Source organism: Cenococcum geophilum (genome assembly GCF_001692895.1).
Source record: "Cenococcum geophilum 1.58 unplaced genomic scaffold K441scaffold_3, whole genome shotgun sequence".
In the NCBI taxonomy this organism is placed as follows: domain Eukaryota; kingdom Fungi; phylum Ascomycota; class Dothideomycetes; order Gloniales; family Gloniaceae; genus Cenococcum; species Cenococcum geophilum.
The window spans coordinates 4168058-4195164 of NW_027137561.1; the positions used below are offsets into that span (position 1 = coordinate 4168058).

Genomic DNA, 27107 nt, shown 5'->3' on the forward strand with positions numbered 1-27107 from the left:
AGGCTGGGCGAAATGTGCGCGATATCACTCAGACATAAGCAAATTGCGTGAAAAGAGTAAGATACAGAAGCATGATTCTTCTAACTCATACTACAATAACATACTAATCTATCCTCATCCACATTTTTACTTCACTAAAACACAGGAAGAAACAAACCGCTGCATCTCTCGAGTAAGTCAAAGCCGTGATCAGACCCAACACCCTCAAATCAATCCAGCAAGCAAGCAAGCAACAGGAGAAGCAAGTTCCCCTGAACCCAGCGCCCTTTACATGATAAAAAACGAAAGCTGTAATAATCCAGTAATAGTAGAAAATACACGCTTCTCAACCGTAAAATATACAATCTTCCCCAATCCTGGCATGTCACCTGTTTGAATCCCCGACAGGTTAGGGCAAGTTGAGATGAAGCTGTTTATGCCCTGGCGAGCGCCTTGAGTACCTCTTCCTTCTCGCTCGTAGGCAGTGTCGCGAGCATCTGCACCACACCTCTCAGGCCGCCCTCACGGTCCTTTCGGAGCAGGCTGGCGACTTCCATGGCAACACCTTCGCGCTTGAGGGCCTCCACCTTCTGATGAACCTCCTTTCTGTTCTCCTCGTACCACACAGCGACGCTCATGTCATCGTCAGAGAACTTGGGAATGCCGCTCCATGCCTTGAGCATCTCGAGACTGCGAGCGCGGGTACTTGCGTCAGGAGCTGTGGTGACCGAATGAGGAGCCGCTGCGTGCGCCAAGCGCTTGAGGATGTACTCCTCGTTGAGACGGCGGCGGAGACGCCAGTAGAAGAAGCGGCGGGCGTTCTGCCAGCGGAGAGGCTGGCGGATGGCACCCTTGGCGTGCATGCGGCCAGCACGGTCGTGGAGATCAGCAAACTGAAGAGAGATCTGCGAGTAAACGGGCAGAAGAAGCTTCTCGCGCTCAGTCATCTTAGCCTTGATGGCTGTAAGCTCAGGTTGCGGCGTGGCGGGGTTGTTGAGTTTGCGCTTGAGGTCTCCGTATACCGGATCTAGACGTCCCATGGTTTCGATCTGGCGTTCCTTACGGAACTTGATGCCTACGATACCTTCCGGCTCAAGGACACCACCGCGAGAGTCTTCATCGGCGTACATCTCCATGTATTGAGGGTTGATGGTTGGATCAACGACGACCCAAGAACCACCACGGAGTTCACCGAAGGGAGGAATGTAAACGAAGATCGGTTGCTCATACTTGACGAGAGCATCGACAATGTAAGAGCCATACTTGAGAACCTCGTTGTACATGTCGCGCTGACCACCAGAGAAACCACGCCAATTGGCAAGGATCATTAATGGGAGTTGTTCACCATTGTTGAAGTCGCGGATTGCTTGTGCAGTTTTATAGGCAGAATTGGGATACCACACGCCGCCAGCTTCGGATGTGACCTGCTCGATGGAATCAGGGTTGGCAGGATCAGCTGGTGTGACGTTCTCGACTGATCGAGTTTCGACGCCAATTACACCAACTGGAATACCACCAAGACGAGCACGACCAACAACGACAGTCCTTGCCCAGCCACCGAGTGCCTCCTCGAAAGAGCCACGATCGAAGAGACCAGACAAGAAACCCTCGTCATCTTCCTTACCAGCAATCAAGTGCCTGACATCATAAGCCTGCTTCTGCGGTGGGAAGAAAGTAATATCACGGTCCCAATTGTCAGTTGTAGGCGAAATAGGAACAGGGTTGCCCTTCTTGTCGGGCACATATGACATCCACTTGACGATCTTGGAGACACCTTCGAAGTCGTCATCGGCAGTCATGTGGGACACACCGTTCTTGTACATGATCTGGGTACCACCTAGCTGCAAGTTGGAAGTGTAGACTTCACGGCCAAGCAACTTGTTGATGGCAGGAGCACCAGTAAGGATGATTGGCTGGCCTTCGATCTGGATGGCACGCTGACCGAGACGGACGAGATAAGCACCAATACCTGAACGAATTAGTAAATTTAGTAGCTCGCGGGGATGATTGATACATACCAACAGAGCGGCAAGTAACAAGGGTGATCGTAAAGATGTCCTCATATGCTCTTGAGGTCTCACCAGCAATCAAACCTGAGCCTCTCAATGACTCAACACCAAGACCATCCTCGGCACCGATGATAGTTGTAATCTTGTGCCTGACTTCGCCATTGACCTTAATCTGTTCGGTGATGACGTCTTGTCTCTTGCCATCCACAAAATGGGCGTGTTTCTCTGGGGTGAGGTATAGATAATCGAAGCCCGCTTCGGGCTTTGATTCATCCTTCCAAGCAACCGAGAAGTGTGGGATAAGCTCTTCGGCCAGACCAATGCGGGCACCTGAGTTGGCAGAGAGGTAGATCCTAGGAATGCCCAATTTCCTGGCAAGTTCGGAACACTTGTGGAAGAACTTGTCTTCCTGAGGACCGAAAGATCCGATCTTAAAGGTGATGTCGTTGGCGATGATGATGAACCGTCTGCCGCGAGGATACTCGGGCGTCTTAGCTGTCACGACCCATCCGACCATACCAATTGAGTTAGCACCTGGCTCGCGGTTGACTTCAGCGAGGTTATCATTGTCGTCGATGACTAGCTCATAGTGCTCAATACACTCGCCCTTGACTGGCTGCTTCTCTTTGAGATGAGGGTGCTTAGCAACAGCCTGCACCCAGCTGTTCTCAACCGCCTGTCTGAAGAGTTCTGGGAAATCATATACATATTGAGTACCCATAATGTGGGCCTTGTATCTCTTTGGCTGGAGAGCGCCCTTGGTTGGGTAGGGCGTTGAGACTGGCCGTAGGTGCATGGACCCAATCTTGGTGGTTCCACCAATGCTGTGGAAGAACCATTGGCCGCCCTTCTCGGACTTACGCTCGGCGTACAGTTCAACTTGAATGATATAGCCGGAGGTGTTCGTGATGACGACACGAAGCGGGTAGGGAATACCAGTTGCGGGATCGGTGCAAATAATGCGGATCTCAGCACCAGTAACACGAAGTCTCCAGAGACGACGACCGAATCTCTCCAAGAAACCGCCGATGGCCTCCTCAACCTCTGATGGCTCAAGAGGGAACACGGTCGAGAAATTGATGAAGATATGGTTCATGTCAGCATTGTTGTTACCAACGATCTCCATGGCATCGAGGATGTCAGTCATGAGTCGGTCAGTCTCAGAGATCATATACTCCACGGTGGGAATATCTTCTCGGAGACGACCTGGCCTGACAACGGCCCTCGTGAAGTATCTCTTGTCGGCCTCCGCACCCTTGCCGATAGCCTCGTAAATGTGGATATTACGATTTTCGGTGAATACAGGCTTGATGTGGAATTTAGACAATCGGCCCAGTTCAAGCTGGAAAGCCAAAGCAGGCTCAACGTGACGGATACTGTCATCTTCGACGTAGTTCGGCCCACGGAAAGTGTAATAGCCAGGATATGTGCCATCCTTGTGACCACAGATGAATGTCAAGCGGCGGATTCGCCGAGCAAGAAGCTCATCTTTGTAGTCCTTGACGATTGGGAGGATGCGAGAAAGAATTTCCTTGTCGTCGAAGCTCTCGGCATCACTTATAGCAATGTTCAAAACGCCTGTGAGCTCATCCTCATTCTCAATCTTAGGAGCAAGGAAAGATGGCTTGCGCTTCATGGACAGATCGGCTGCAATGCCATTACCAGAGCTTGACGGTTTACGAACAGCAGCAGATACGAAAACTTCAAGGGCTCTTTGAAGATATTCCTCGGCGTCGTCGAGATACTCAATGGGAACGACTGCACCCTTTCGGGTAGGCTCGCCCTCCATTCGGCTTTGAAGGTAAGTCATATCGCTGATGGAGTGAATGCGGCCTTTAGATAACATATCAGCTGGCGTACCTGGAGTTGAAGGTTCCGAAGACTCGACAGGGATACCGAATTCAGCTTCGCCAACCTTGCGGAGAGCAAAGTCCCAAGACAGGACGTATGGGGCGTCAGTCTCTGTGTGGTAATGCAACTCCTTAAGCTGATAAGCACGGTATGCACGTCGGGTATAGACCTCAAGAGCAGCGAGAGCAACCCAAGGATCCGAATGCGCGAAGAATCGTGGCAACACATCGAACACAGTGTACTTCGAGTCCACAACCTCCTTGATGACATCGAAATTGGGCTCTCTGTGATCCCAACCGCTCTCGCCGTAGCGTGATTCTACGACGGAAGAGCGAAGAATGTGCTCCATTTGCGACATACGCTCCTCTAAGGATGGCATAGCACATTGAATAAGAACCTCACGAGCTTTTAGCGAGACCTTGGCAGTCTGTCTGGATTCAAGCTCTGTGAGCTTCCTGAGAGCTCCCTTAAAGTACTTCGCGACATTGCCGACACCTGGCTTGTTTGGCCTATACATGTCCAGGGTAGCGATGATGAGATTGTTCTTCGCACTGACTCTGGTATGGGAGAGAATAGTATGGACTACATTGATGATACTGTCCTTGTTCTCATCTCTGAGTTTGAGGATAACCTCCTCATCTCTAGAGTTGCGAGACGAGAATACCGACTCAACGGCCCAGTACATCTCAAGAAATTGAATCATGACGTGATATTCATGTGCTTTGAGACCCTCGGTATAGCGGTTAATGACATCAGTAAGAGGAGCCAAAGAAGATTTTAGCAGATTGGCATCGCTGGCCGATACATTCTCGTCTAAGAATCGGATGAATGTTTTGGTGAGTTGTTTGGCTGGGAACTCCATATTTCGACTGTGAGCTTTCTCTACAATCTGGGAAAGCAAGGTATCCAGCTTTTGTGGCATACGAGCGTGAAGCGCGGAAGCTTGAGCGTTCCACTCGCTATACGGAAGCTCCGAATCACGAAGTACCTCTACGAGCTCCTTGAGGGTGCTCTGCATGATGACCTGGTTATCGAAACCCTGAAGAATGTTCTGCAGAATATTTGAGAGGTATGTGAATCGCTGAGCTGGTTTGGTACCCATGATTTGGGGAGGCCCAAATGCTGGCAGGAGGCCAAGAAATGGTTGTGCAGACTTGACCTTGCTGGGATCATCCAAAGCCAATATACCAAGAATGTCACCAGCCTCAAGGGTTGCTCCTGGCTGTTTAATGAGATTGACAATACCATCTTCCTGAGCTATCAAAGGCATATACATCTTCATGACCTCGACTTCTGCGAAAGCCTGGTTTTTCTTGATATGCTCACCATTTTCGACAGTGAACTTGACAAGCTTACCAGGGCTGGGCGTTCGGAGTTGGGTAGGATCATTTTCCTGCTCAAGCAGACATGTCTTCCCGTCAACGCTGATGCGAGTGGCACCGACCTCCTCTTTCCAGTAGACGTTGTGGGACTTGCCGTTAAGCAGAACCAAAAGACCACCGTCAGTCAGAGCCCTGACGCCAACGGAGCATTTAGACCCATTAATAAAGAGCGTGTAGGTGTCGATGCTGGATCTCGTCGCCGTGAATTTGTATCGGTAGCCTTCGTAGATAAAGTCGATCGGGAAGACGGTCTTTAAGACATCCTTGGCAGGGACCTGACCCTTCTCCAAGCTAGTCCTGTACTCCGTCATGCAGATGTCGCTCGCAACATGTGCTTTTGTAACTGCACCACAAATGACGGCAATTATTGGGTCAGGGCGCTCAGCTGTCAGCTTCTTGGAAATCAGCTCATCAAGCCACCCGGTGGTGATGGTGTTATCCTCGAAAGCTGGAGTCTCGAGCAATTTAATGAGATACTCAACAGTTGTTCGGAAGTCTCCACGAATGCTCAGTTCCTTTAGTGCGACAACCATATGCTTTCGTGATGCCGTCCGATTCTCACCGTAGGCGAAGATGTGGCCGAATTGACTGTCCGAGAAGCTATGAATACCACCGGCAGTACCGACGGAGAAGTAGCCCCAAACATTCGAACTGCTACGGAAATTGAGCTCGTGCATGGTACCACTGGAAGGCTTGAAACCCTCACCCGGATCTTCGGATGTGATACGGCAGGCAGTCGTGTGACCCTTGGGAGTTGGTCGTCTCTGGTTCTGCGCGCTACCCTCCTTCGTGAAATCGAAATCGATTTCAGTAGCAGAGTGAGGGTCAGCACCGTAAAGGAGGCGGATATCCCGAATGCGATGAAGTGGGAGACCCATAGCAATTTGGAGCTGTGCCGCTGGCAGGTTCACACCGCTGACCATTTCAGTGGTAGGATGCTCGACTTGGAGACGGGGATTGAGTTCAAGGAAGTAGAATTTGTCTTCCGCGTGCGAATAAAGATACTCGACTGTACCGGCTGACACGTAACCGACCAGCTTACCAAGAGATACAGCCGCCTTCTCCATGGCATGAAAAGTTGTAGAGTTAGCCACCGTTACAGGAGCTTCCTCGATAATTTTTTGGTGCCGTCGCTGAACCGAGCAATCTCTGCCGAAAAGAGAAATATTGTTTCCGTATTGATCTGCGAGAAGCTGAACTTCCAAATGCCTTGCACTTCCTGCAAGCTTCATGATGAAGATTGGAGAACCGGGAATTTCGCTGGCGGCTGCACGGTATAGTTGCTCGAAGTTCTCTTCCGAATCAACTTTACGGATACCCTTACCACCACCACCTTCCGAAGCCTTCACCATGATCGGGAAGCCAATCTTTCTTGCCATCTCCAGACCCTCTTCAGGCGAGTGTGTGCAACCCTTGTCATAAACGTGGTCCTCGACCGTGACAATGCCATTCTCATCGACCTTGACCTCATCTACGCCCTCTCCCGACCATGGAATGCAGGGAACCTTCGCGTGCTGTGCAACGATTGTGGAGGAGATTTTGTCACCAAGCGATCGCATGGCAGAGCCAGGAGGACCAATGAAGACGATTTTCTTTGGTGAGGCAGCGAGTGACTCTGGCAGTTTTGGGTTTTCTGAGGCGTGTCCCCTGAGTAGCTATTAGATCTAAAATCGCACAACGGATGGATTATGCTCCTACCATCCTGCCCAGACAGCGTGTACATCCATTCGCTCCGCAACATCGACAATAAGCTCTACGTTGGCGTAGTTGTTGTTGTTTGTGCCTCCAGGAACCTATTGCTTGTGATCAGCGTTTGGCTTTGCACCGTGGAACTTATTTCCCGAAATCTGTCCCATTTCACTCACCTCAACATACTGATCTGCCATACGAATGTACTCAGCATTTGCCTGTAAATCTTCTGGCGTAGCCATGGCAGTGAATTGGATAGCCCGCTCATCGCCGAAGGTCTCGTAAGCCCATTTCCGCACCGATCTGATTTCCTTAACCGCCGCAATACCGTTGTTCGCGATGAGCACCTATCGGAGCCTTAATTAGTTTCTTGGTCTCTTCTTTCGTATGAAAAACCAGAACCCTCGAGTAATTGCTCACATTTGTAATCACAGTGTGTCCGCCGTGCGCTGTTACAAAGTCTTTGACTTTACCCGGTGAGGCGGCGCCCAAATGGGATCCACCGATGAAATGTGAGGGTAGATTGTGCTTCGCAGCACTCGAATTCGGTGAGCCGTTGGTGTGCGCTGCGCCATTGGCGCTTTTTGAATCTGCTCCAGCCATTGTCTGTCGTGAGCCCCGTACACGGGGAGTGTGGGAGAATATAGGCGGAATGAGGCTGGGTTTTGCGTCGCGAACAATTTAGTATTTATTAGATCACCAGAGTGACGAAACTAAAAGCATCAAAGACGATACTGATGTGGACGAGATGGTGTTCTAGACGGTCTTCGAGTAAATAGGGAGGAAGGTATTATTAGTAGTAAGATTTCTAGGGCAGAGTATAGCTGCAGTAAGCGGGCTGAGTTGCTGTAGTGCACCTGCGCATCCCATAAAAAGTCTAAATGCAGGGAGAAGAGGAAAGAGGGAAGAGGGGAGTGACTAGCGAAGAGAAAGTCGAGTGCGATAGGAACAGCGGGCGAATGGGTTATCAGTGAAGATATTTCTAAAGGAGGAGCTCTTTCGGATCGATGGTCGCCATGTATTAATTACGGCTCACCCCAAGTCTCCCGAGCTGTTGAGCTGAAGCCCGGCGTCGAACATCGCCAACGTTGCCATACCCGGTAAGGCGCGCCATATCTCTCAATGGTTTGGCCGAAACCTCCGTGCGTGCAACCCTCAAAGGCAAGCCACTGCGCAGAACGACGTGCCTGGTACGGAACCCGAGCATGTACGTCTCGGCGTCAACAGGGCCCTTTCTACATAACGCTACTTGAGCCCTGCCTGCTGGGGTAAGAGCATTGAGAAAGGATACAGTGTTGCAGTGTGGTGTTGTTCTGTCACCTATTCTGTTGGGGGCTCGCTTTCTTAGTCGTTTGTGGATGATATCCCTGAGCGGAGCTTTTCTTGACGTTGGGGTTGGGGAAGCCATCAGAGCGAGATTTGCCGACTAAACGCCATTGACTGCATGAAACAAAGCGTAGTACTGCAAAATGCTAGAACTGTCTTCCATGGCTCTATCCGCTTGTCTAGTCAGTGCCTAGGGCGGTGTCTGGACACTCCAATGCCGAAGCGTTTCGACAGAGATTCGCATACAGCACATCGCAATACAACTATCAGATTGCACCCCGGCTGTGGATCCTCCATCCATCCCAAATATAGGAAAAGAAGAAGACAGCCACCGGGTGGTGGTCAGGGACCCGGTTCGGGAAATCTGCTCGCTCTACGAGTCGATGTGGCTCGTCCAAGTAAATTCAACTCGGTCGGGTCTCCACTCCAACGCCTTCGGACTCCGGCCGTATCCTCATCCTCGCCTTTCTAGCCAATCGAAAACCCAGTCTACAGCCTGCAAGCGGCAAGCACAGCTGTATGCAGGTCAGCCAAGTGCCTCTGCAGGAGCCAAGACCTGTGCAAAATATATCCAAGCCCTGATGGAGCTTCATAATCCTCCGCTCCGTCGGCCGAGCCGGCTCACGATTCACGGCTCAGCTGTAGTCAGCATTGACTGCGCACCCAGCCTAATCGCATTGGGTTGTAGAACGTCATGGAAATATTTCAGATCGAGACAGCGCGGCTAGCCGATTGATGATTCCACATCCGAAGCAGTGATCTCCAAAGCGGCGAACTTATTTTAAGATTTTGGCCTGAGGCCACATACGCAACTAACACTATGGTCTGTGCAGTGGCAGCCCTAGAAGACATCGAGGTACTCATGATCTCAGCTTCGATGTACTTTCGAGACTGAGCTGCGGTACCACATGCATTAGAAGCCACATGTTCCGGAACCGAATGTCGTAAAAGCTTCTATTTGAGCCTTAAACCATTTTGGTTCTAGATGAGCGTTGTAAAACTAAGCCAAGTTACGATAAGAAAGTCGAGTCGCCGTCCTTGCCTGTGCAGAATGTGGTGTCATAGATTAATCTCCTATACAAACCCGTCATCAACCCGAGCGAAGAACTTCCCGCTCCTACTATGCCGACCCAGATTTGTTCCACAACTCCAAGCCATGCTAAATGTCATAGGTATACCGCGACGAATCATATGCACCCGAAGAATACGTATTCACATCTCCCTGTCTCTGTTCATCTTTTCCCAACCAAGCCTGTATCCTTCCTTCCGCTCCCACGCTAGTAAGTCTCGCCAACCTCACTTAACTTCCTCTGCCTACCGGGCCGCTCCGGTGGGCCCATCTCACCCTCGACCCCGACGCTCGTCCTCCTCCCTGTCCCCCCGCCACTCTGCCGTCTCGGCAGTCCGCTCGGCGTCGGAATGCCTGTAATGCCTGTCTTGTTTAGCGTTGTCCTCCTCACCAATGGTGTCGTGAATCTAGATCCTGCTCCGCTGCCATCGCTGTGAGTATCACCGTCGGCGTCTCGTTCCCGCACGGCGCTCTTTATCGATAGTGACTGGGAGTGAGAATGACCATGCCCACCATAGCTTCCACTCATTGAGCTACGTGGACGCGTAACGCGACTTTCCACCCCGCTAACGCCAGAGATGGAAGTGGAAGAGTAGTGGCCCAGCGGCGTACGCGCGCCAGACATGCTGCTTCTGCTAGGAGGTCTCTGGATCCCAGAGTGAGACGTTACGGAGGCACGGCTGCTTGGTCTGCTTGGTACATCTCTTGTTCCTGTCGACGGTGCCGGTATGCCAAATGATAGCCTACTCACACTTTGCGTCTCCCCACCGTTTACGGAGCTCGCAGTGCTAGCGGCTGAAGTACGTTTGCGTGAACTGCGTACTGTGACGGTGTTGGGTATATGATGGCCTAGTGCACTTCCATTCCTCGGGCTCGCTCGGGGCGGTGTTGACGTCGGAGCAGGGAGCTTCGATCGTGCAGAGTGGACCCGTTCTTCGAGTTTCTGCATCTTCCCTATCAGCCCCCGAATCTGGTAGAGAGAGCCAGACCTCGGTAGAGTCCCATTATTGACATTGCTAGGCCTCGGTGCGTTCGACACCGGGGCCGCGGTCCTACGAATTGATGGAGTTGACCGGCCGCTCGCGCTTGCATTAGACGTGACCGGTACACTAGGGCCTCGTGAGTATCGTGGTGGGCGTGAGGAGTAGAAGCCCGGGCGAGGAGTTATAGAGGGATCGAGTGCGATGGAGCGTTTGCGGACGAGTGACGGAGTCGAGGGTACAGTCTTTGCTGTTGCGGAGGTTTCGGAGAGTGGTGGGGAGGGTGGTGTGGCTTCTAGTATCGATGTATCCGATTTTAGTGGAGGTGGAGTGGAGGTGGTAGGCGAAGAGAGTGTCGTTGCAGAGGTAGATGTCTCTGAGAGGGGGGAGCGCGGACGAAGTGTTTCAGTGGATAGAAAGTGCGAAGTCTTCCGCTCATGATGCGACTGGATTGTCTGCTCCGCAAGGCGCAGTTTCTCTTGCACGATCTCCGCCTCAATCTTTAGGTCCGACAACTCATCTCTGAGTCGCTGCGTCTCTATCCGAAGCGTTTCTCTTTCTTGCTCTCCCACTTTGATTTCCTCTTCCAGCATCACACCCCGCTCGATCGCAACATTGTATTTGGATTCTAGGTCTTCCAAGGAGGATGACGTATTGCGTGCTTGACGTTCGAAATCATCGTTTGCAACTTCTATGTCGCGAAGCTTGAGCTGCAGTGTCCGTTGAGCATCACGAAGGCTTGTGATTTCCTTTTGAAGAGTATTTTGGGCGTTGTTGGCTTCGGCTTTGCTCTGCTTGTACTTCGTCTAGTGACAATGAATATTAGCATTGTCATTCAAACACCAAAAAAGCTTTTGACGACCGGGTGGTTACAGGTCTTGACCGGCCTTATTTAAAGTTAGAAATATGCATACCTTCCACTCTTCAGCCTCAAATCCTAGCCCTTCCACCTTCTCTTGCAACTGTCGTTCCCTTTTCTCGCTCTCTTCCACGTCCCTTTCGAGTTCAGCCTCTAACTCCTTACTAGACGCTTGAAACTCCTGGAGTTCAACCTCCAGGGTTTCGTACTGCGACTTATAATATGCCAACTCCTCCCCCACACTGCTCCAGCCGCTGGAAGGTGACGAAGGGGGTTCGTCTGCTAATGTCATGTTGTCGTTAATGCGCCGTTCGTTGTATGCGAGTTATAAGTCGTGGGAGCCAGAGTGAATCGGTTGCGCTGGGTATTTTCGCGATATCAGTGAATATAAAGGTATTCCGAGCAGTATTTGCTGTAGTGGTCCAGTTGGTTCTGCTGCTATCCTGTTGAAATGGCCGCGGTCGTTCTTGCCAGGTGTATGGTATGCCAAATGTCTTAAGGTTTCAGTTTCCAGGCTTCCAATGGCCAGGGCTGCTATGCGGCTATTGTGGTCCTGTTATGCCGTGATTCTTTCTCGTTCTTCAAACTCTTAACCTCCTCTTACCATCCGTATAGTCCTTCGGGGTCCTGGTGTCGTCGTGGGTGGCGGTGTCGCTGGCTGTCGTGGTGTTTATCATCGGTTGTTTGGTGCCCCAGCCTTCTGCTTTCGGGGGGTGGCGCCCGCCCGCAGCTTGCATCTGCGTTGTCCAGGCGAGTCAGGAGCACGGGTCCGTTTAACCGTTGCCCCAACATAAGTATTTCAGTCGAGACCTTAGAACAGAACATATACAGGAGCTTTCATAGCTTTCCCAAACAAGTAAATCCGTCCTGAAAAAGCTATTATAATTTTCATAAGCTCTACCAAACGGTCTAAAATCCTTTGCAAGATATAACTACTGAGGCAAGCTGGCAACCATTAACGACTAGGCCTTGCATGTGATGACATCTTCAACGCCTGCAGTGTTACCCCATAGAACGACTCTCAGGATAATGATCATGCTTCATATTTAACTCAAGTCGAACAGATGATCGAGAGCCAAAATCAATCAAACTCAAATTATTAAATAAAAGCGTACAAAGCTGCAGATTCGTCCCGACATATTTACACATCACCTACGCCACCAATATAGATATATACAGTCTTCAGATCCTACAATACCCCACACGGCCATAATGTGATATACAGTGCATCGAGAGAACTTTACGTGGCGTTCACTTTTTCTCCCCCTTCTCACCCCATACAATCTTCTTCGCGTCATCCTTCCCTTTTTCAAGCATATCCTGCGCTTTCTGCGTAGTATTGCTCGCTATTTCCATTCCCTTTACATATATCTCTTCAACTTGACTGTGTCCACTTGCAAGGCTGCCTTGAGCCTGCTGTGGTGCGCTATCAGCAATTTCTTTTACCTTCAGATAAATTTCGTCGGCTTGAGACACACCGTGTCTTTCGCCTGTGGAGAGGCTACACTAGCCACTTCTTCCGGATTCGGATATTTCTTCATTGCCTTTAGCACTAAATAGTATAGACTCACGACGGCTCCGTGAATCTTGTCTTTCATCAACATAGAGTCCGTGCGAAAAGAAGCCTTTCAGCACTTCGGTACCCAGGCCCTGGTATAGCGCCCAAATCCCCTCCGTCTTTGCAATCCGCAAGATGATAATAAAGACGGTCCTCTGCCTTGCCTTCACCGCCTTGGATGCCTCAAGATTTTCCCCCTCATTTGACTTCTCCGAAGTCTCGCCAGTCGGCTCAGAGGGGGATTGCGACGAGACCTGTGCGCAAGTCTTGGCAAGAGAGAAGGGATAGGTGATACTCGACGCTATCAATTTGCTCGTAACCGCAATCAGAAACGTTAAACAAGCACCTAGATCCGCACGACGCAACCGTGGTACCAGCGTTCTCAGGGAGACCTTGTGTAGCAAGAATGTGATTGCCGGATTGAGCGTCAGAACCAAGCTGGCAGAATAGCCAGACCAGAAGCCCAGAAAGCCTTTCTCGTGCCTAATCTGCAGTACAGTATCTTTCGCACTTAGCTTAGGCGAAACGGAAGAGGTAGGGTCCCGAGCAGAGACCACAGCTGCGGTCTGCTTCCGGGTTACGATGTTCTGGACAGGCGCTGTGGCGAATGCGCCTGCTAGCATTCCAACTCCTATTTCGTCCAGCACGGGCAAAGTCTGTGAACTCTCTCGTGCATTTAGCCTTCTTTCTCGGAAATAGTTGTACACGAGGAAGAAGAGGAAGTTATCTGCCACACTCTTCGCCATATCCTACAACACACCGCTGTAGAATGCTTGTAAGCCGCCCTCCCTCCCATAGATCTTCTCAGTAGCATCGCGAATGCTTTTGTATTTAACATCTTCAGGGATCGGCAGCCTAGAATTTATTTTGAACTCGCAGACGTGTTATGGCGAGGTCAGCGGATAGATGAGAAGGTGGGAAATAGCAGTGCCGGCGGCACCAGAGAGCGCATGGCCGAGAGCTGGGAGGGCTGGCCCAATAATGATCTCGAGGGCGTTTCATCTTCATGGATAATGCGATAGAGAGCGAAGGCATCCTTTGGTGGCTCTATCAGTATTTAGCATTGCAGCAGCATGAAATGGTACGGACTAACCGCGAGTTATACACGTAAGTCATCATATATGTTTTAAGATTGAGATATTAGTGAGGGCACAATATTAGAAGTTATATGGATATAAAAGTCCAATGCGCGGGGTATATCAAGCTACAATGGATGTTTCTAGTCATGAGCCTGACGCTTGCGGCAGACGTCATTCCCAAGATTCGCTTGTGAAGCTCTATTGGCGGGGGCTCGGTCCGTCACAGAACAACATCCAGCTCGCATTCGCCCCTGAGCTAAGAACGCCCCTTAAGCTTAGGAGTATTATTTTATGTTTTTGAAGACGTGTATTACATCAAGAATCGGTTGTTTACCCCCCTAAAGCTTACCTACCATCCTAGACGGAAAGCGCATTGAGAAAAGCACGTTTCCATAACTAATGCACCAACTGTGCTAACAAATGCAACCTTTTAATGTGGTCAGTTATTGCTATACAATAGGTTAGGCCCTCTCATAGGCGAAGCCCTTGGACTCATTGCGCAGAAGCTGCTTGCTGAAGCCCCAGGAATTGTCCCCGACGAGACACGCAAAGGCGCCTGGAATCGTCTCCACTCTACCGGTTGACAGAGTTGGCTGCTACTGAACATGCTCTCCTTTACCTCACTAATTACCTTGTCTTCCCTAGCCGTCTTGCGCGTCACCGCGCAAACAAACCTTCCAGATGTACCACCAGGCGTCTTCAATGCCAGCGCACGGATTGAGATCAACACGACGGTGGACGCATTGTGGAACGCCATAACCAACTTTCCCGTTTATCCAGACTGGAATCCATTCGTGCGGTACGTACTGGCCACACTAATATTCTGAGAACTTAGCACCAGCGTAGCAAGACTGATGGATCAAAAGCTTAGCCGTTGTGACCGACGACTTGTTCGTGCCACTACCAGAATCGAAACAGATGCCAACTGAGAACAAACGCGTCATCTTCCGCGTTCAAATCCCCCCCCTCCCACTTCCTGTCTCGGCTTCAACACCAGACAATCCGCTCCACACGCAAATCTCTATCGAAAACATAACTCATGTGCAGCCGGAGCTCGGTCGCCTCGCATGGAAGTACCTAGCTCCGGAGGTAGCACTATCATCGGAGCGCTGGACTGCTGTCAGCGCGGCTACCAATGGGAAAGCATTGTATGAGAGCCGTGAGGTATACGATGGCGCACTTGCTACTACGGTCGAGGCGTTGTATGGAACAGGTTTGCAAGAAGCGTTCGAGGCACAAGCAACGGCCCTTAAGCTTTTGCTGGAAGGGTAGACAAGCAAAGCTAGTCAAAGTCCTACCTCGTATAATGTCTATAATTCTAGTTAGCACGCGTCGGAAGTGGCTTGAGACTAATACTCATTCTCGGATAGTTTTCACAGTAATTCAATTATTGTATACAATTAAATCCTATTTGGGACCCGCATTCTGTGATAGAGAAAGCTATTTGACAAAGTCTAACCACGAAGGATCAAGAGCAGATGTTGAGAAAATTAAGGAACGTTAAGGTATACGTAATTAAAACGATCTACATGTGGAAGTAAAGGCGAGGAATTAGAACCCTATGCAAGCAGATGTAAAGCAATTCATATTCTCTGCTCATTGTAAACCTAGAAAGCTTGGACCTCGGTATTAACCTCTCAAACACCCTTGAAACCCTCTCTGATCTCATGCCTGCTATATGATCGTTGCGTCCTCATTCCATCATTATCACGCCAATTTGGGAATATGCTCTTCCTTAGAACCGCTAGAGTAATTACGGACGACATCAGCACTCAGGCAGCACAATATTGTCAACAATTTTTCACAAATACCATCCTCCTGCCATAAATCCCGGTTTCGACTGACGAGTATATCGTCTTCCTATCATGACCAGTTCACGTTCGGAGACCTCATCATAACCCCTGGCGCCTTTCCCGACACCATCCACGTCCCCTGTCTACAGTATACATTTTCGACTACGGCCGCCGCAAGCCGGTTCGGTGATAATCTCGCCGAGCACCAACAGTACATTAACGATCTAGAAGATACATAGAATACGTTGTGTCACTCCTATGCATCCAGTGTAATACAAGCACGAGGCGCGACCCAGCAGCGCATCCTTGATATTGATCACACGAGGGGACAGTGTCTATCCGGGGATCCTGAGTGGTGACGCTGACGCCCCTCCAGAGGCGTGCTACCTTGCACTCCTTCGGCCCTAGGGCATCGTAGATCTCTAGCCGAACTTCTTTTATGACTTCCATGGCAATATGAAATTTTACTCTGAGGTGAAGGCATAGGTATATATGAAAGATGGCCATCGAGGCTAGCAGTTTACGGTAATAATTGTGACTCATTCATCCCTGCAGGAGCAGAGGCGTCCGGGATGGTGTAGCGGAAGAAGTGTGCACTAGTTGGAAGCAACCCACCTCGTCCCAGGAGTCACGGAAGTCATATTCGCAACTCTCGGGAGGCGATTCTTGGCCGTACGCGAATGTCAAAGGTTGCCAAGGGGATCAGATACTGTTCTGGGCTGTCCCTGACGATCTTATACTCCAATATGTAATGTAGGGGTATTCATATGCTTTATACTTCCAGCAGTTGCAGTGCTTCTGCCCGTAGAGCTGCTCCTCCAGCGTTACAAGTACACTCCAGCCATGCAAATGATTCCAGCATCCTCTCCGCATCGCACCAGGAACGGATTCCCCAGTGAGCTGGGACCTGGCCGGACAGGCTCCGAAAAGTAACTCTTGGCAGTAACTTTACTGTCCGAATCTTTTGATCGGCGGCGGCTCAGCAGGCGGTAAAGGAAGCCAAGACACTACTTAGGGCGTTATCTGTTTTTACTCTTTCTTGCGCTTTACGTGTCTCCCCCTACGCGTCTCCTTATACGCGTCTCCTCATACGCGTCTCTTCCTACGCGTCTCCCTTTGTAAGAGAGGCATGGGCAAGAAACGGGCAGAGATGCGAGTAAAGGTGCGTGCAGAGGCACAAGTAGGGGTATAAGTAGAGCCACAAGCAGAGCTATAAGTAGGGCCATAAGTAGAGCTACGAGTAGAGCCCGAGTAGAATTATAAGCAGAGCCATAAGCAGAGCTATAAGTAGAGCCACGAGCAGAGCTACGAGTAGAGGGAGGAGCAAAGGGAGGAGCAAAGGGAGGAGCAAAGGGAGAAGTAAAGGGAGGAGCAAAGGGAGAAGTAAAGGGAGGAGCAAAGGGAGAAGTAAAGGGAGGAGCAAAGGGAGAAGTAAAGGGAGGAGTAAAGGGAGAAGTAAAGGGAGGAGTAAAGGGAGGAGCAAAGGGAGAAGTAAAGGGGGGAAGGTAGGTCGGTGGAGGTATATCTAGATAAATAGTGCTCAGTCAATCTATAAGGGTAAATTAAGGTTAAGCTTTAATATTCCCTTTTTAAACACCCCTTTCTACCTCTACGCCTTATACCTTTATACCTCTATACTTTTTTATATCTTTTTTTATAACTCTAGTCATGGCTCTAGTTATGGCTTTACTTATATCTTTAGCTATATCTCTAATCGTGTCTCTACTTATGTCTCTACTTATAGCTCTACTTATAGCTTTGCTTATAGCTCTGCTTATAGCTCTATTTATAGCTCTACTTGCAGCTCTACTTATACGTCTACTTATTTATATCTCTGCCCGTATCTATACCCGTATCTCCTTACGTCTTTTTATATATCTCTTTGCACGTCTTATAGGGGGTTAGGTAGAGAGGTATAGAGATATAAAGGCGTAGAGGCGTAGAGGCGTAGGGCGTAAAAGAGGCGCAGAGGTGCCTCTGGGGGTAGGCCGTGCTAAATTAAGCTACGACCCTAATAAATAAGCTCTAAGCCACTAATTTTGCGCCAGCAGAATGAAACTTGGCGGAAGATTCGGACAGTAAAGCTACTGCCAAGAGTTACTGTCTAGATCCTATCCGCTAAGAAAGATATGGTAAAGAACAAATGTTAAAACTTCAAAGTAGTAAACGCCTCTTCCACTCCAACGAACTTCTCCGTAATGTTCAAGTCCTCCTTAGTCAAAATGCCAGTCTCTCCACCCCAGCTCTTCTCCCGCTCCATATCCCAAAATTGCATCATTAAGTCAACCTCTTCCGCCCACATAGGCCAGATATCGAAGAACGTCTTTTGGTTAATTTGAACGTATTGCGCCGTTTTCCCTTGCGCCTTGGCCCAAGTCTGCAGCATATCTCCAGCAGTCGTCTCCTCGACATGAGCCATTACAAATTTTCCGGGAAGGGTCTTTTCTGGCTGCATCAAGATGGCTTTCACGAAAAGTCCGACATTGACGCGGGCATCTCCAATTGACGTGACTGGGGTTGATGCAGGCGTGGATTGCAACTGGATGTATTTCCCTGCAGTGGGAACGTGGATCGGAGTGAACATGGGGAAATAATAATTCTGGGCGTAGAAAGTATTCCATAAGAAGGTAGTCTTGCTGAGCAATGCTGCATCAGACTTGATATAGTCATCAACCCTGTTCTTCGCCTCGAAGTGAGGAACCACGAACTTTCCGCCGCTGATCCTCTTGCCGTTGGGCAAAGTTGACCAGATGTAGTGCTCAAGGGTGCTCGTGGCGGCGGCAGCTTTGGCGAGGTTGACACCCTGTTGGAATTCGACTTCGGTGGCTTTTTGAGGACCGTATTTCCCAAACGGCTCGAAGAAGTCGGTCACCGCATATATAGCATGAGAGCCAGAGAAGGCCTCTACAAGAGAGTTGATATCATTGACATCAGCCTTGACGACTTCGATATTCTGAGATGAAAGAGCTTTGGCGGCATCACTGTTTGGGTTTCGAGTGAGAGCTCTAATGGTGTATTTTCCGTCCTTGAGAAGGGCGCTGATAACGGAACCACCCTGGGTGCCCGTAGCGCCAACAACGGAGACGATCTTATTGCTCATGGTTGCTGTGGGTGACTCGACGTTCTTATCTGGTGGATATACTTCGTTTGTTGGACGAATAGTGAGAAATGAAGTAATGGAATGTATATATCGAGGAAATAGATGCTAATGCGCTGTTGAAGATGGGAGTCTGATGAATGAAATTCGATGGTAGATATCGCTTCACCATCCTTATATAGCAGTGGCGGGGTCCCAATTGTGGTGCTTTGGTCCTAAGTAAATGCTCTGTAAACTGCAACCGATAATGCTAATTAACAATCCTGGCTAACCGCGAGTGCAAAAGCAGGAAGCGATTATTCTATCACGATATGTGGCTCGCTGACAAACATGCTTGGCTCGTATATTCAAGCTTTCTTAGTCGCAAATCAATAAGCTGGGACTCGTATTAGCTGTTCTCGAGGTATTTTGGTGAGGAATCCGTGCACGAGCTTCTATTGAACCCCGCGGAGATGCAACACCATTCCCTCAACCCGCTTAAAAATTATCCCCCATACACATGCTCCGTGTAAGAACAGATTAGAAAATGCCTGCGCTGAGATATGCATGCAGCTACAGATTGTCTTCTTTCTCGTGCTCCTGTTTTCGAATGACATCATCTATGTCTCCTGAACTACCCTGATTCCTTTGCGGCTGGTTTGCTTAGCAATACACTTCCCATGAATTACGCACCCGCGGAGATATCTACTATTGAACGTAATTCTCTAGATAGATGGCAGTCTGCTCATACCTGTAAATGATCAATGTAGGTAATTCTATGGAGATATAAATCTTTGAGGTGTAAAGTTAGATTTCGATTGACGGCGACAATTAAAACTGCTTATCTATTTAGCTCCTATAAAACCATCAAGTTGTTGCTTCTTTCTTGAGAGAATCGTTTTGAACTTCTATAATACAAAAACTTTTCTTTCAGCCCCCCTATCCATACAGAAACAGTCCCTTTCGCACCTCCGTAAAGGTTGAAAATTCTTCACCTTCACATGCACCCCAAATACCTACAGTCGGGGCATCAGCATTTAGTCTACCTGATCTCGAAAAATCGCTAGCTCACGCAAACCTCCAGCCTCCTGAGAGGGGCATTATACCGTGGTTGCAAGTCCTCGATGGCTTTTTCCTGATGTCCAATTCCTAGGGCAGAGTTGTGTCCTACAGAACATTCTAAACATACTATACAGAGGGCGGTGTGACGGGCAAGAACTCACCTTCGACAATCGTGTGGATTGGTTCAATCTAAGTCTTCATGCTTCTTTTTGGAGGAGTCCTAGGCGGGATGTTCTTCGATGTGGGATACTTTACACTTATGATTTGGGTTGGATTGTCCATGATTGTCTTCGGGTCGATAGCGACGCCCCTTGCGTCGAAGTACTACCAGTTCATGCTCGCACGAGGTCCTTGCATAGGCTATGGCATGTCTCTATCCCTTGTTGCTTCCGTCAGGCTTCCTAGCACCTGTTCGACAAACGTAGAGGTCTCACGATCGGCCTCGCAACTACAGGGAGCTCTGTCGCTGGTGTCGTCCTACTCATAATGCTCCGTCAGTTGATTCCAAATGTTAGATTCCCCTAGGCCATCAGATCTCTCGGCTTCATTTCACTCGGAACGCTCAGCATCAGCATCTCTGTATTGCGCCAGCGACTGCCTCCGCGCAAACGCGGCACATTCATTGAATATAAAACACTCAAACAACTCGAGTTCGCGCTATATATTGCTAGCATATTCGTGGCGTTGCTCGGCTTCTTCATGTTTTGTGACTTCGTCGAAGCATGGGCGATTGCCGGCCATGTAAGCGGAAGGGCCCTCCCCTTCTTCTACACCCTCCCAGTCATCAATGCTGCCAGCGCGTTTAGTCATGCCATTCCGAACTTCACGTCTTCTCCGGAGCGCTGATATCGCTGCCACTGACCGCGGTAGCGAGTATGACAGAAGACTTATCCTCTCTTGGTGACCGTCTGAGCGTTGTTTTCATGCCTATGAGCTTCTCCTCGTTGATTGGGTCGCCGGTCACCGGTGCCATCGTGAAATCGCTGAATGACACGTATGGTGATGCCAGGATACGATCTGGCACCGTTATCATTGCCGGCGCAGTCTTAATGACACTTACTCGGATGTTGAAGGTGCACTAGAGAATTCATGAGAGGGTAATGCACATACTGCGCTAGATACCATGTATTTCTAGTAACTACTCTTTCTTTATCAATCCCTCTTTGTTTGATTTGCTAAAAGTCTTCTTGTCTCATTAGAAGCTCGCTTTAGGTCATCGGTAGTACGTATTCGTTTTCATCTAGCGGCATTGAAGGCGTCTCCTTGGAATTTTTTTTCGTGACTTCTATCTGTATTGATTCCAAAACATTGCATGTGTATGATCCTAGTTCAAGTCGCTGACATAAAACTTTATTTTATATATAGAATTAGTGGAATGAATGACTCACCTCTAATCCTTCGAATATCAAGGAGAATATACCTGAATTAGGCAGCGAGATGAAATAAAATCTGTCCTTGTTTGAGTGCAGTAAAGCCGAATCTCAAAGATCGTTCATTATATGCTTGGGTAGACCTAGCACTGGCAACATACTAGTAGATGAATAAGCGGGTACTTCGTGGACTACTTCCTAAGCCTTTCCTTTTTCGTACCTCTTATATGCGTGCCGTTGATTTTTTTTTTCCCGCCCACGGTTAGCAAAGGCGTACATACTTAAGGAGTCATTCGGTTAGTCTTTTCAAGACCATTCGGATTTTACATAACCGTCTAGAGTACTTGAGAACTAGACATGTAAAGAAATTTTAAAGTTTTCTTAGGTATCTAAAACTATTTATAAGAGTAAATCTGGAAGGTTGAACCATGCATACACCTCAATGGCAATTGGGATAAACCTAGAATGGCTGAGAACAGTAGCTAGTTTTCTTGGTATTGAAGACGACATGCACTGTAAGTTATGCGGAAAACAATGCAACTAAAGAAATTATTGAACAAGGACAGCGCTAGCTGCAAACTTACCTCTGCAACAATCTCTCATTGACCAACCGCACAACGGAATGAAAAAGACGCCCAGTCTTCCCCAGCAACACCCCCACTCCTACACCCCCTCTAATCCCCCCTTCAACCCCCCAACCGCCCTCCTTGCCCCCTCCCTCACCTCCCCCACAATCTCCCCCGCCCCCATAACCTCCCTCACAAGCCCGACTCCCGTCCCCGCATACGTCGCCATCCTACCCTCCGGCCCCCACGCCGCATCGCCCAACTTGCGCGCCTCCTCATGCAGCTCCCTATTCCGCTCAAACGGCACGCCCGCCACATTATCCCACCAGCTGCGATTCGCCAAACCGCGCGCATCGAACCCCGCCGGCCAGTCCATCGTCCCCCGCAGATGGTTGTACAGCTGCGTGCGCACGGTGCTCTGCCCGCCATCGCTGGCCGTCAAGACATGCCGTCGATATCCAGCGGCAATCCGCGCCTCGCGCGCGCCCAGGAATCGCGTGCCCATCGCCGCGCCGGATGCGCCGAGGACCAGCGCGGCGCCAACGCCGCGGCCGTCGAGAATGCCGCCGGCTGCGATGAGCGGGAGGGATGCCGCGGGGCCAGCGCCGGCCGCAGCGAGCGCGTCAAAGGCTTCCGGGACCAGCGTTGTCAGACCCGCGCCTTGGGTCAGGGAGTGGCCGCCCGCGTCTGCGCCTTGCAGGGCTAGGACGTCGGGCGGCGCGGCGCTGTGGGCGGCGGCGAGAGCGTCGGCGACGGACGCGACTTGGATCCAGATCTGGGTCCGAGGCGAGGCAGCGCGGAGGGCGCGGGTCCAGGTGTCGAGTTCGGGCTGGCCGTGGCGCGGGGCAAAGAGCCATGCTGCGGCGGGCTTACACGTCTTGATGGCGGATGAGGCGACGGTGAGGTCGCCGGCCCAGGTCTGGAAGCCGACGCCGATGGGGAGCACGCCGGAAGGGCTGGGTGGGGGGAGAGAGGATTCTGAGAGCATGGCTTTGGCTTCGAGGAGAGCGGGTTCGAGGTCGGTCGGTTGGGCTCCTGGGCCGATGAAGCCTAGGCCTCCGGCGCTGGAGATTGCTACGGCTAAGGCTGGACCGGATATTATGCGCATTGGAGCGCCGACGATGAGGGGAGTTGTTGTCCATGGATAGGAGGATTTAAGGGCTTTTACGGTTTGCTGGAGAAATGAAGCCATGGTAAGTATCTAGGAATTTAATGCTGAGGAGATGCTAAAGGAATTGAAGTGAGATGGAGGGGCATAGAAGGTAACCATAAACCGAGACCCCGCGGAGATCCCTCGACAGTCAATTAATACGGAAATGAACGTGATTCAACCGGATTACTGAAAGAGATGATTTATAATATAGCGTGCTGTACATACTTGGTAGGTCTGTGACTCTTAGTTTGGGTAACAACGATGAAGATGTAGAAATGATGCGGATTCCTTACTTAGTGTAGAAGCTAGGGCCACCTCCCCACCTCATGCACGGTATTCGGCTCTCAAATTAAAATTAAAACGTGAGATTATTCGCATTATATACTACATTAAACTACTTAAATTTTTAACAAATAAAAGATTACTAAATTAAATTAAATTAAATTTATAATTGTTAATTTTTCAATTTTCAATTTTAAACCTCTTTATTACTATTAATGTTTTGGACTAAATAGAACTACTAATAGAGGAGTTCGTAGACTCTATAAAGCTATATAATTGGAAAGAGAAGAGTATATAAAGTAATATATATTATAATACGCCAAGAACGTGTCAGCCTTTTAGTATAGGCATACTGAAAGAGATAAGAGATTAAAACCTTTATCAGGATTTTTTTTGGAACGTTGTTGCAGTTTGCGGCAATCTGCTGCGATCTGTATGATCGCAGCAGTAGTATATGGTAGTTAGCGAACCACCTCTAATCTAAAAATATTAAGTAAGTCCTTAATAATATACCGCGGCCTTTTTCTATACTTAAGTTAATTAAGGAGAAATAGGCAGACTTAGGCTTTACTAATAAATAGCTAAAAATTAAACTAATTAAGCTAGTAAAGAAATAGGAGAAATATAAGAAACAGCTAGCCTATATAGCTGGTTTTATTAACTAAAGTATTAGTAATATCTATAAGCCGTTTATATTAAACACTGGACGAGCGCTTTAAAAAAATATAAGGCCTTAAAAAAACGGTTTAAGGATCTTACTCTAGTAGCTATTACCAATATTATAGCTACTCTCTTTACTAAACGCGTATAAAACTTTAAGAATATAAAGGAGTTTATCCCCTATATTATATGAAATCTTTATTATCTTATTAAGGTAAACCAACCTATTAACTATTAACTCTTTACCTAAGCGGCCCTTTTATATAGAGTTAACTCTACTAAATACGCTTAGTTTAAAAATAATAAAACGAATAAATTAAATATAGGAAGATACTAACCCGTAAGCTTTAGGTAAGAAACTTATTATTTTTAATAGCGAATTTAATTAAGAAGTTTTTATACTAGTAGCATAATTAAATGATAGAGGGTCTACTTACTTAACTATATAATCTTTATAAGAACTTATAAGCAAAAATAAGGATCATTAGTACGTATTTACTATTCCTTATAATAGTTATAGCCTATAGCCGCTTATAAAGGATATACTTAAATAAATCTCTTAGTTTAAAACGGTGTTTATTACGGCACTAACCTAACGCATACTGTTTTATACTATCTTGTACTATTTCCTACTATTAGCTAGCCCACTACTAGCGACTTAGCGGTTGGCCCTACTATTTATATATAATACCCCCTTTCCACCTTCTTCCCCTCTTTATACTACAACGTAGTTATTTAGTCTACTTTATTACAGCACTATAATAGTTTATAGTATCTTTAATTTATACCCCATCGCAATTACTAATTCCTTATACCCTAGCCAATTAACCTCCGCCCTAGAGCAATCGCGACCTACGCGCGCCTTTACTAAAACCAACACGTCCCTAGCACAGTTCTAGAACAATCCTTAGTTTTTACCTAGCGCCTAAATAGGCAACACTAATGACGCCAAAATGGCCAAAACCTAAAACCCCTGCAATATTTTTATAGACCTCTTTATAGAGATATACCCCAATATTGCATAGATAATCCGCCGCTTACTACTATACCCTAAAACCTTTAAGCCTAATAAAGCTTACCTTACCCTTATTAACTATACCAACGAGTTCCTTAATAATATTAAAGTAGGACTATAGTATATATATAACACAAACACCGCCAATAAGAAAGCCAATAAAAACCTTAGTACCCTTATCGCTTCCTAGATAGGAACTATTAACTCCTAGGTAAAGACTATTACCATTTTAAAACAATTAACCCTTATAATAATAGTAGTAACCTAGCAAAAAAAACGGAGATCTAAAGACCCGCTAATATTTAGTAGAAAAGGTACCCCGCTAGAACGATAAGCTAATTTTAAGACCTAGCATATTAAGATTAAGGGAGTCTTTAACCAGAACTAGGACTACTTTAACATAGTTTAGTCCCAGATCCTTTATATCTTAGATATGCTAGAGGATAAGGCCTATAAGTTTATTAAGTAGGGCCTAGAGCTAATATATAAGAACCCGAGTAACACGTTTACGTAAAAATAGCCTGCTAAGGAAGATATACTTAAAGACCTTACTGCCTACTACGAGGTCCTTAATATAACCTAAGTCGCAAAGAATAAGCTTAACTATTTCCCTTAGGGCGAGCGTAATTACTAATCCTAGAAGGGAGAGCTTAATAAGCTAATAGTCTATACTAAGAAGACAGATAAATAGAAGGTAGACCTACTCTAAAAGTTCATCTCTCTAAAGATAGAAGAGCTAGTACTTGGACTTGCCTATAAAATTAATAATAGTAACTATATAGGTTAGAGTAAGCAGATAGATATATTTGCTAAGAACCTTACAAACTATATATACTAAGCTAACCTTAAAAAGAACGCTAACTACCGCCTACCTGCCTAAGCCCCTACCCCTATATTAACCTTAACCCTAGCAGTAACTAGAGAACTTATAGACCTTAATAAAATCTTAGATACGGAGTGTAAGCGCCGTATTAATAATAGATTATACCTTACCTATAGCCTACCTAGCCACTAAAAAGATGCTTATAACCCCACCAAAATAGTAAACCTAGTCCTAATACTACCCTATTAAATAACACAAACTAATAACCGCGGACGCGGCGACTGTAGAGTCTATTATAAACGCGGTAACCGCGAAGCCTATTATAGCCGCGGCGGACAACCCCCCCCACTTTAACCCTATAACTTAGTTACTCTAAACCATGCCCTATATGGGAGCCTAACCCGTTAATAACGCCCAATATTAGCGACTTCGCGCTAGCGAGTATAAACACGGCCACGTTATTAGCGAGGTATTATCTTCTTATACCCTAACTAAAATTAAAACTGACACCACCAGCTAGACGGACACTAGACTACCCCGCTAAGACAGCCTTATACCCTAGTCGTTAAAAGGTAAACCCTTAAACTAAGTTACGTTTAAGGGTCTAAACCATATAAGGAGGAAGACGAGAAGATTAGGTCCCTATTACTAGATTAATTAGTCCTTTCTATTAGTAAACTACTACTTAATCTTANATTAGNAAATAGTAATAAGAAATTAATCCTTATTTAAACCTAACTCTCCTTATTATATAACCTATACCCCTAAGTTTATATTAATATAGTAAGCCTAGTAGACTCTAGTAGTACTATAATGGCATTTACCGACGTAGAGTCTATTATAAGAAAGTATAACGTTATAACTAAGAAGCTGCTAGCACCTAGGCCACTGCGCCTTATAAATAGTATCCTAACTTCACTTATTACGGACTACTTTACCGCCTAAATATTAATCGGCCTCTATACTAAAGCCATACTCTTTTTTATTACTAAACTCTCGCCTACTACCCTAATTATCCTAGGTATACCCTAGCTTTAAAAGCATAAGCCCCGTCCCAGCTTTAGGAAACTTAAAATCCGCTTTAACTTAGACTACTACTCTAGGCACTACCTCCTATAGAGGATAACCAACGTTAGCAGGGACGCCCTATATAAATACTTAGCACTACTAAGCCTAGTGCCTAGGACTATATATAAAGCCCTAATAGTAAAAAACGTTCCTAATAAAGGGGAGCCTATATAGCTATAAAGAAATAAGATAGTAGAAGACTGGACTACCCTAGTACTTAAGACTAAAACAATAGGCCAGCCAGCCCTGCTGAGACTAAGGAAAAAGGTCTGCTTTATGCCGCCACTACTAAGAATCTAACCCCAACCTAGGCACTATTTAAACCCCAGCCACCTAGCCCAACACCTAAAACTAAGCTATATACTATATACGCACACTATAGCTTATATTATAGTAAGGACTAGCTATAGAACTACTAAAACCTAAATAATAGAAACCGCGCCACTATAACGCCTAAC

At 47.7% G+C, this 27107-nt stretch overlaps 8 protein-coding genes across 8 annotated transcripts; 3 read left to right on the forward strand and 5 right to left on the reverse strand.

The window, feature by feature from the left end:
• Positions 1–69: 69 nt before the first annotated feature.
• On the reverse strand, positions 70–7813 carry K441DRAFT_627123 (acetyl-CoA carboxylase-like protein). The gene is made up of 5 exons (XM_067646159.1): positions 7331–7813; positions 7087–7257; positions 6920–7014; positions 1998–6868; positions 70–1948 (listed from the first exon to the last, which is right to left on the reverse strand). The coding sequence occupies exons 1-5, from the start codon at positions 7511–7513 to the stop codon at positions 414–416; spliced, it is 6855 nt and encodes a 2284-aa protein (XP_067509461.1). The 5' UTR covers positions 7514–7813; the 3' UTR covers positions 70–413.
• Positions 7814–9180: 1367 nt separating this feature from the next.
• Positions 9181–11836, reverse strand: K441DRAFT_627128 (uncharacterized protein). The gene is made up of 2 exons (XM_067646160.1): positions 11200–11836; positions 9181–11091 (listed from the first exon to the last, which is right to left on the reverse strand). The coding sequence occupies exons 1-2, from the start codon at positions 11434–11436 to the stop codon at positions 9514–9516; spliced, it is 1815 nt and encodes a 604-aa protein (XP_067509462.1). The 5' UTR covers positions 11437–11836; the 3' UTR covers positions 9181–9513.
• Positions 11837–12219: 383 nt separating this feature from the next.
• Positions 12220–13906, reverse strand: K441DRAFT_652262 (mitochondrial carrier). Its single transcript, XM_067647342.1, has 2 exons — positions 13796–13906; positions 12220–13738 (listed from the first exon to the last, which is right to left on the reverse strand). Exon 2 carries the CDS (start codon positions 13446–13448, stop codon positions 12651–12653), a length of 798 nt encoding a protein of 265 aa, XP_067509463.1. The 5' UTR covers positions 13449–13738; positions 13796–13906; the 3' UTR covers positions 12220–12650.
• A 109-nt stretch (positions 13907–14015) lies between these two features.
• K441DRAFT_652263 (uncharacterized protein) lies at positions 14016–15205 on the forward strand. Its single transcript, XM_067647343.1, has 2 exons — positions 14016–14580; positions 14648–15205. The coding sequence occupies exons 1-2, from the start codon at positions 14387–14389 to the stop codon at positions 15051–15053; spliced, it is 600 nt and encodes a 199-aa protein (XP_067509464.1). The 5' UTR covers positions 14016–14386; the 3' UTR covers positions 15054–15205.
• Positions 15206–17289: 2084 nt separating this feature from the next.
• K441DRAFT_652264 (NAD(P)-binding protein) lies at positions 17290–18947 on the reverse strand. Its single transcript, XM_067647344.1, has one exon. The coding sequence runs from the start codon at positions 18672–18674 to the stop codon at positions 17721–17723; it is 954 nt and encodes a 317-aa protein (XP_067509465.1). The 5' UTR covers positions 18675–18947; the 3' UTR covers positions 17290–17720.
• Positions 18948–19597: 650 nt separating this feature from the next.
• Positions 19598–20537, forward strand: K441DRAFT_725511 (uncharacterized protein). The gene has a single exon (XM_067654126.1). It carries the CDS (start codon positions 19912–19914, stop codon positions 20197–20199), a length of 288 nt encoding a protein of 95 aa, XP_067509466.1. The 5' UTR covers positions 19598–19911; the 3' UTR covers positions 20200–20537.
• Positions 20412–20794, forward strand: K441DRAFT_673453 (uncharacterized protein; the record flags this gene model as incomplete). The annotated part of the gene is made up of 2 exons (XM_067650650.1): positions 20412–20453; positions 20519–20794. The coding sequence occupies 2 exons, from the start codon at positions 20412–20414 to the stop codon at positions 20792–20794; spliced, it is 318 nt and encodes a 105-aa protein (XP_067509467.1).
• A 668-nt stretch (positions 20795–21462) lies between these two features.
• K441DRAFT_627135 (inosine monophosphate dehydrogenase) lies at positions 21463–23050 on the reverse strand. The gene has a single exon (XM_067646161.1). It carries the CDS (start codon positions 22838–22840, stop codon positions 21746–21748), a length of 1095 nt encoding a protein of 364 aa, XP_067509468.1. The 5' UTR covers positions 22841–23050; the 3' UTR covers positions 21463–21745.
• Between the last annotated feature and the right edge of the window lie 4057 nt (positions 23051–27107).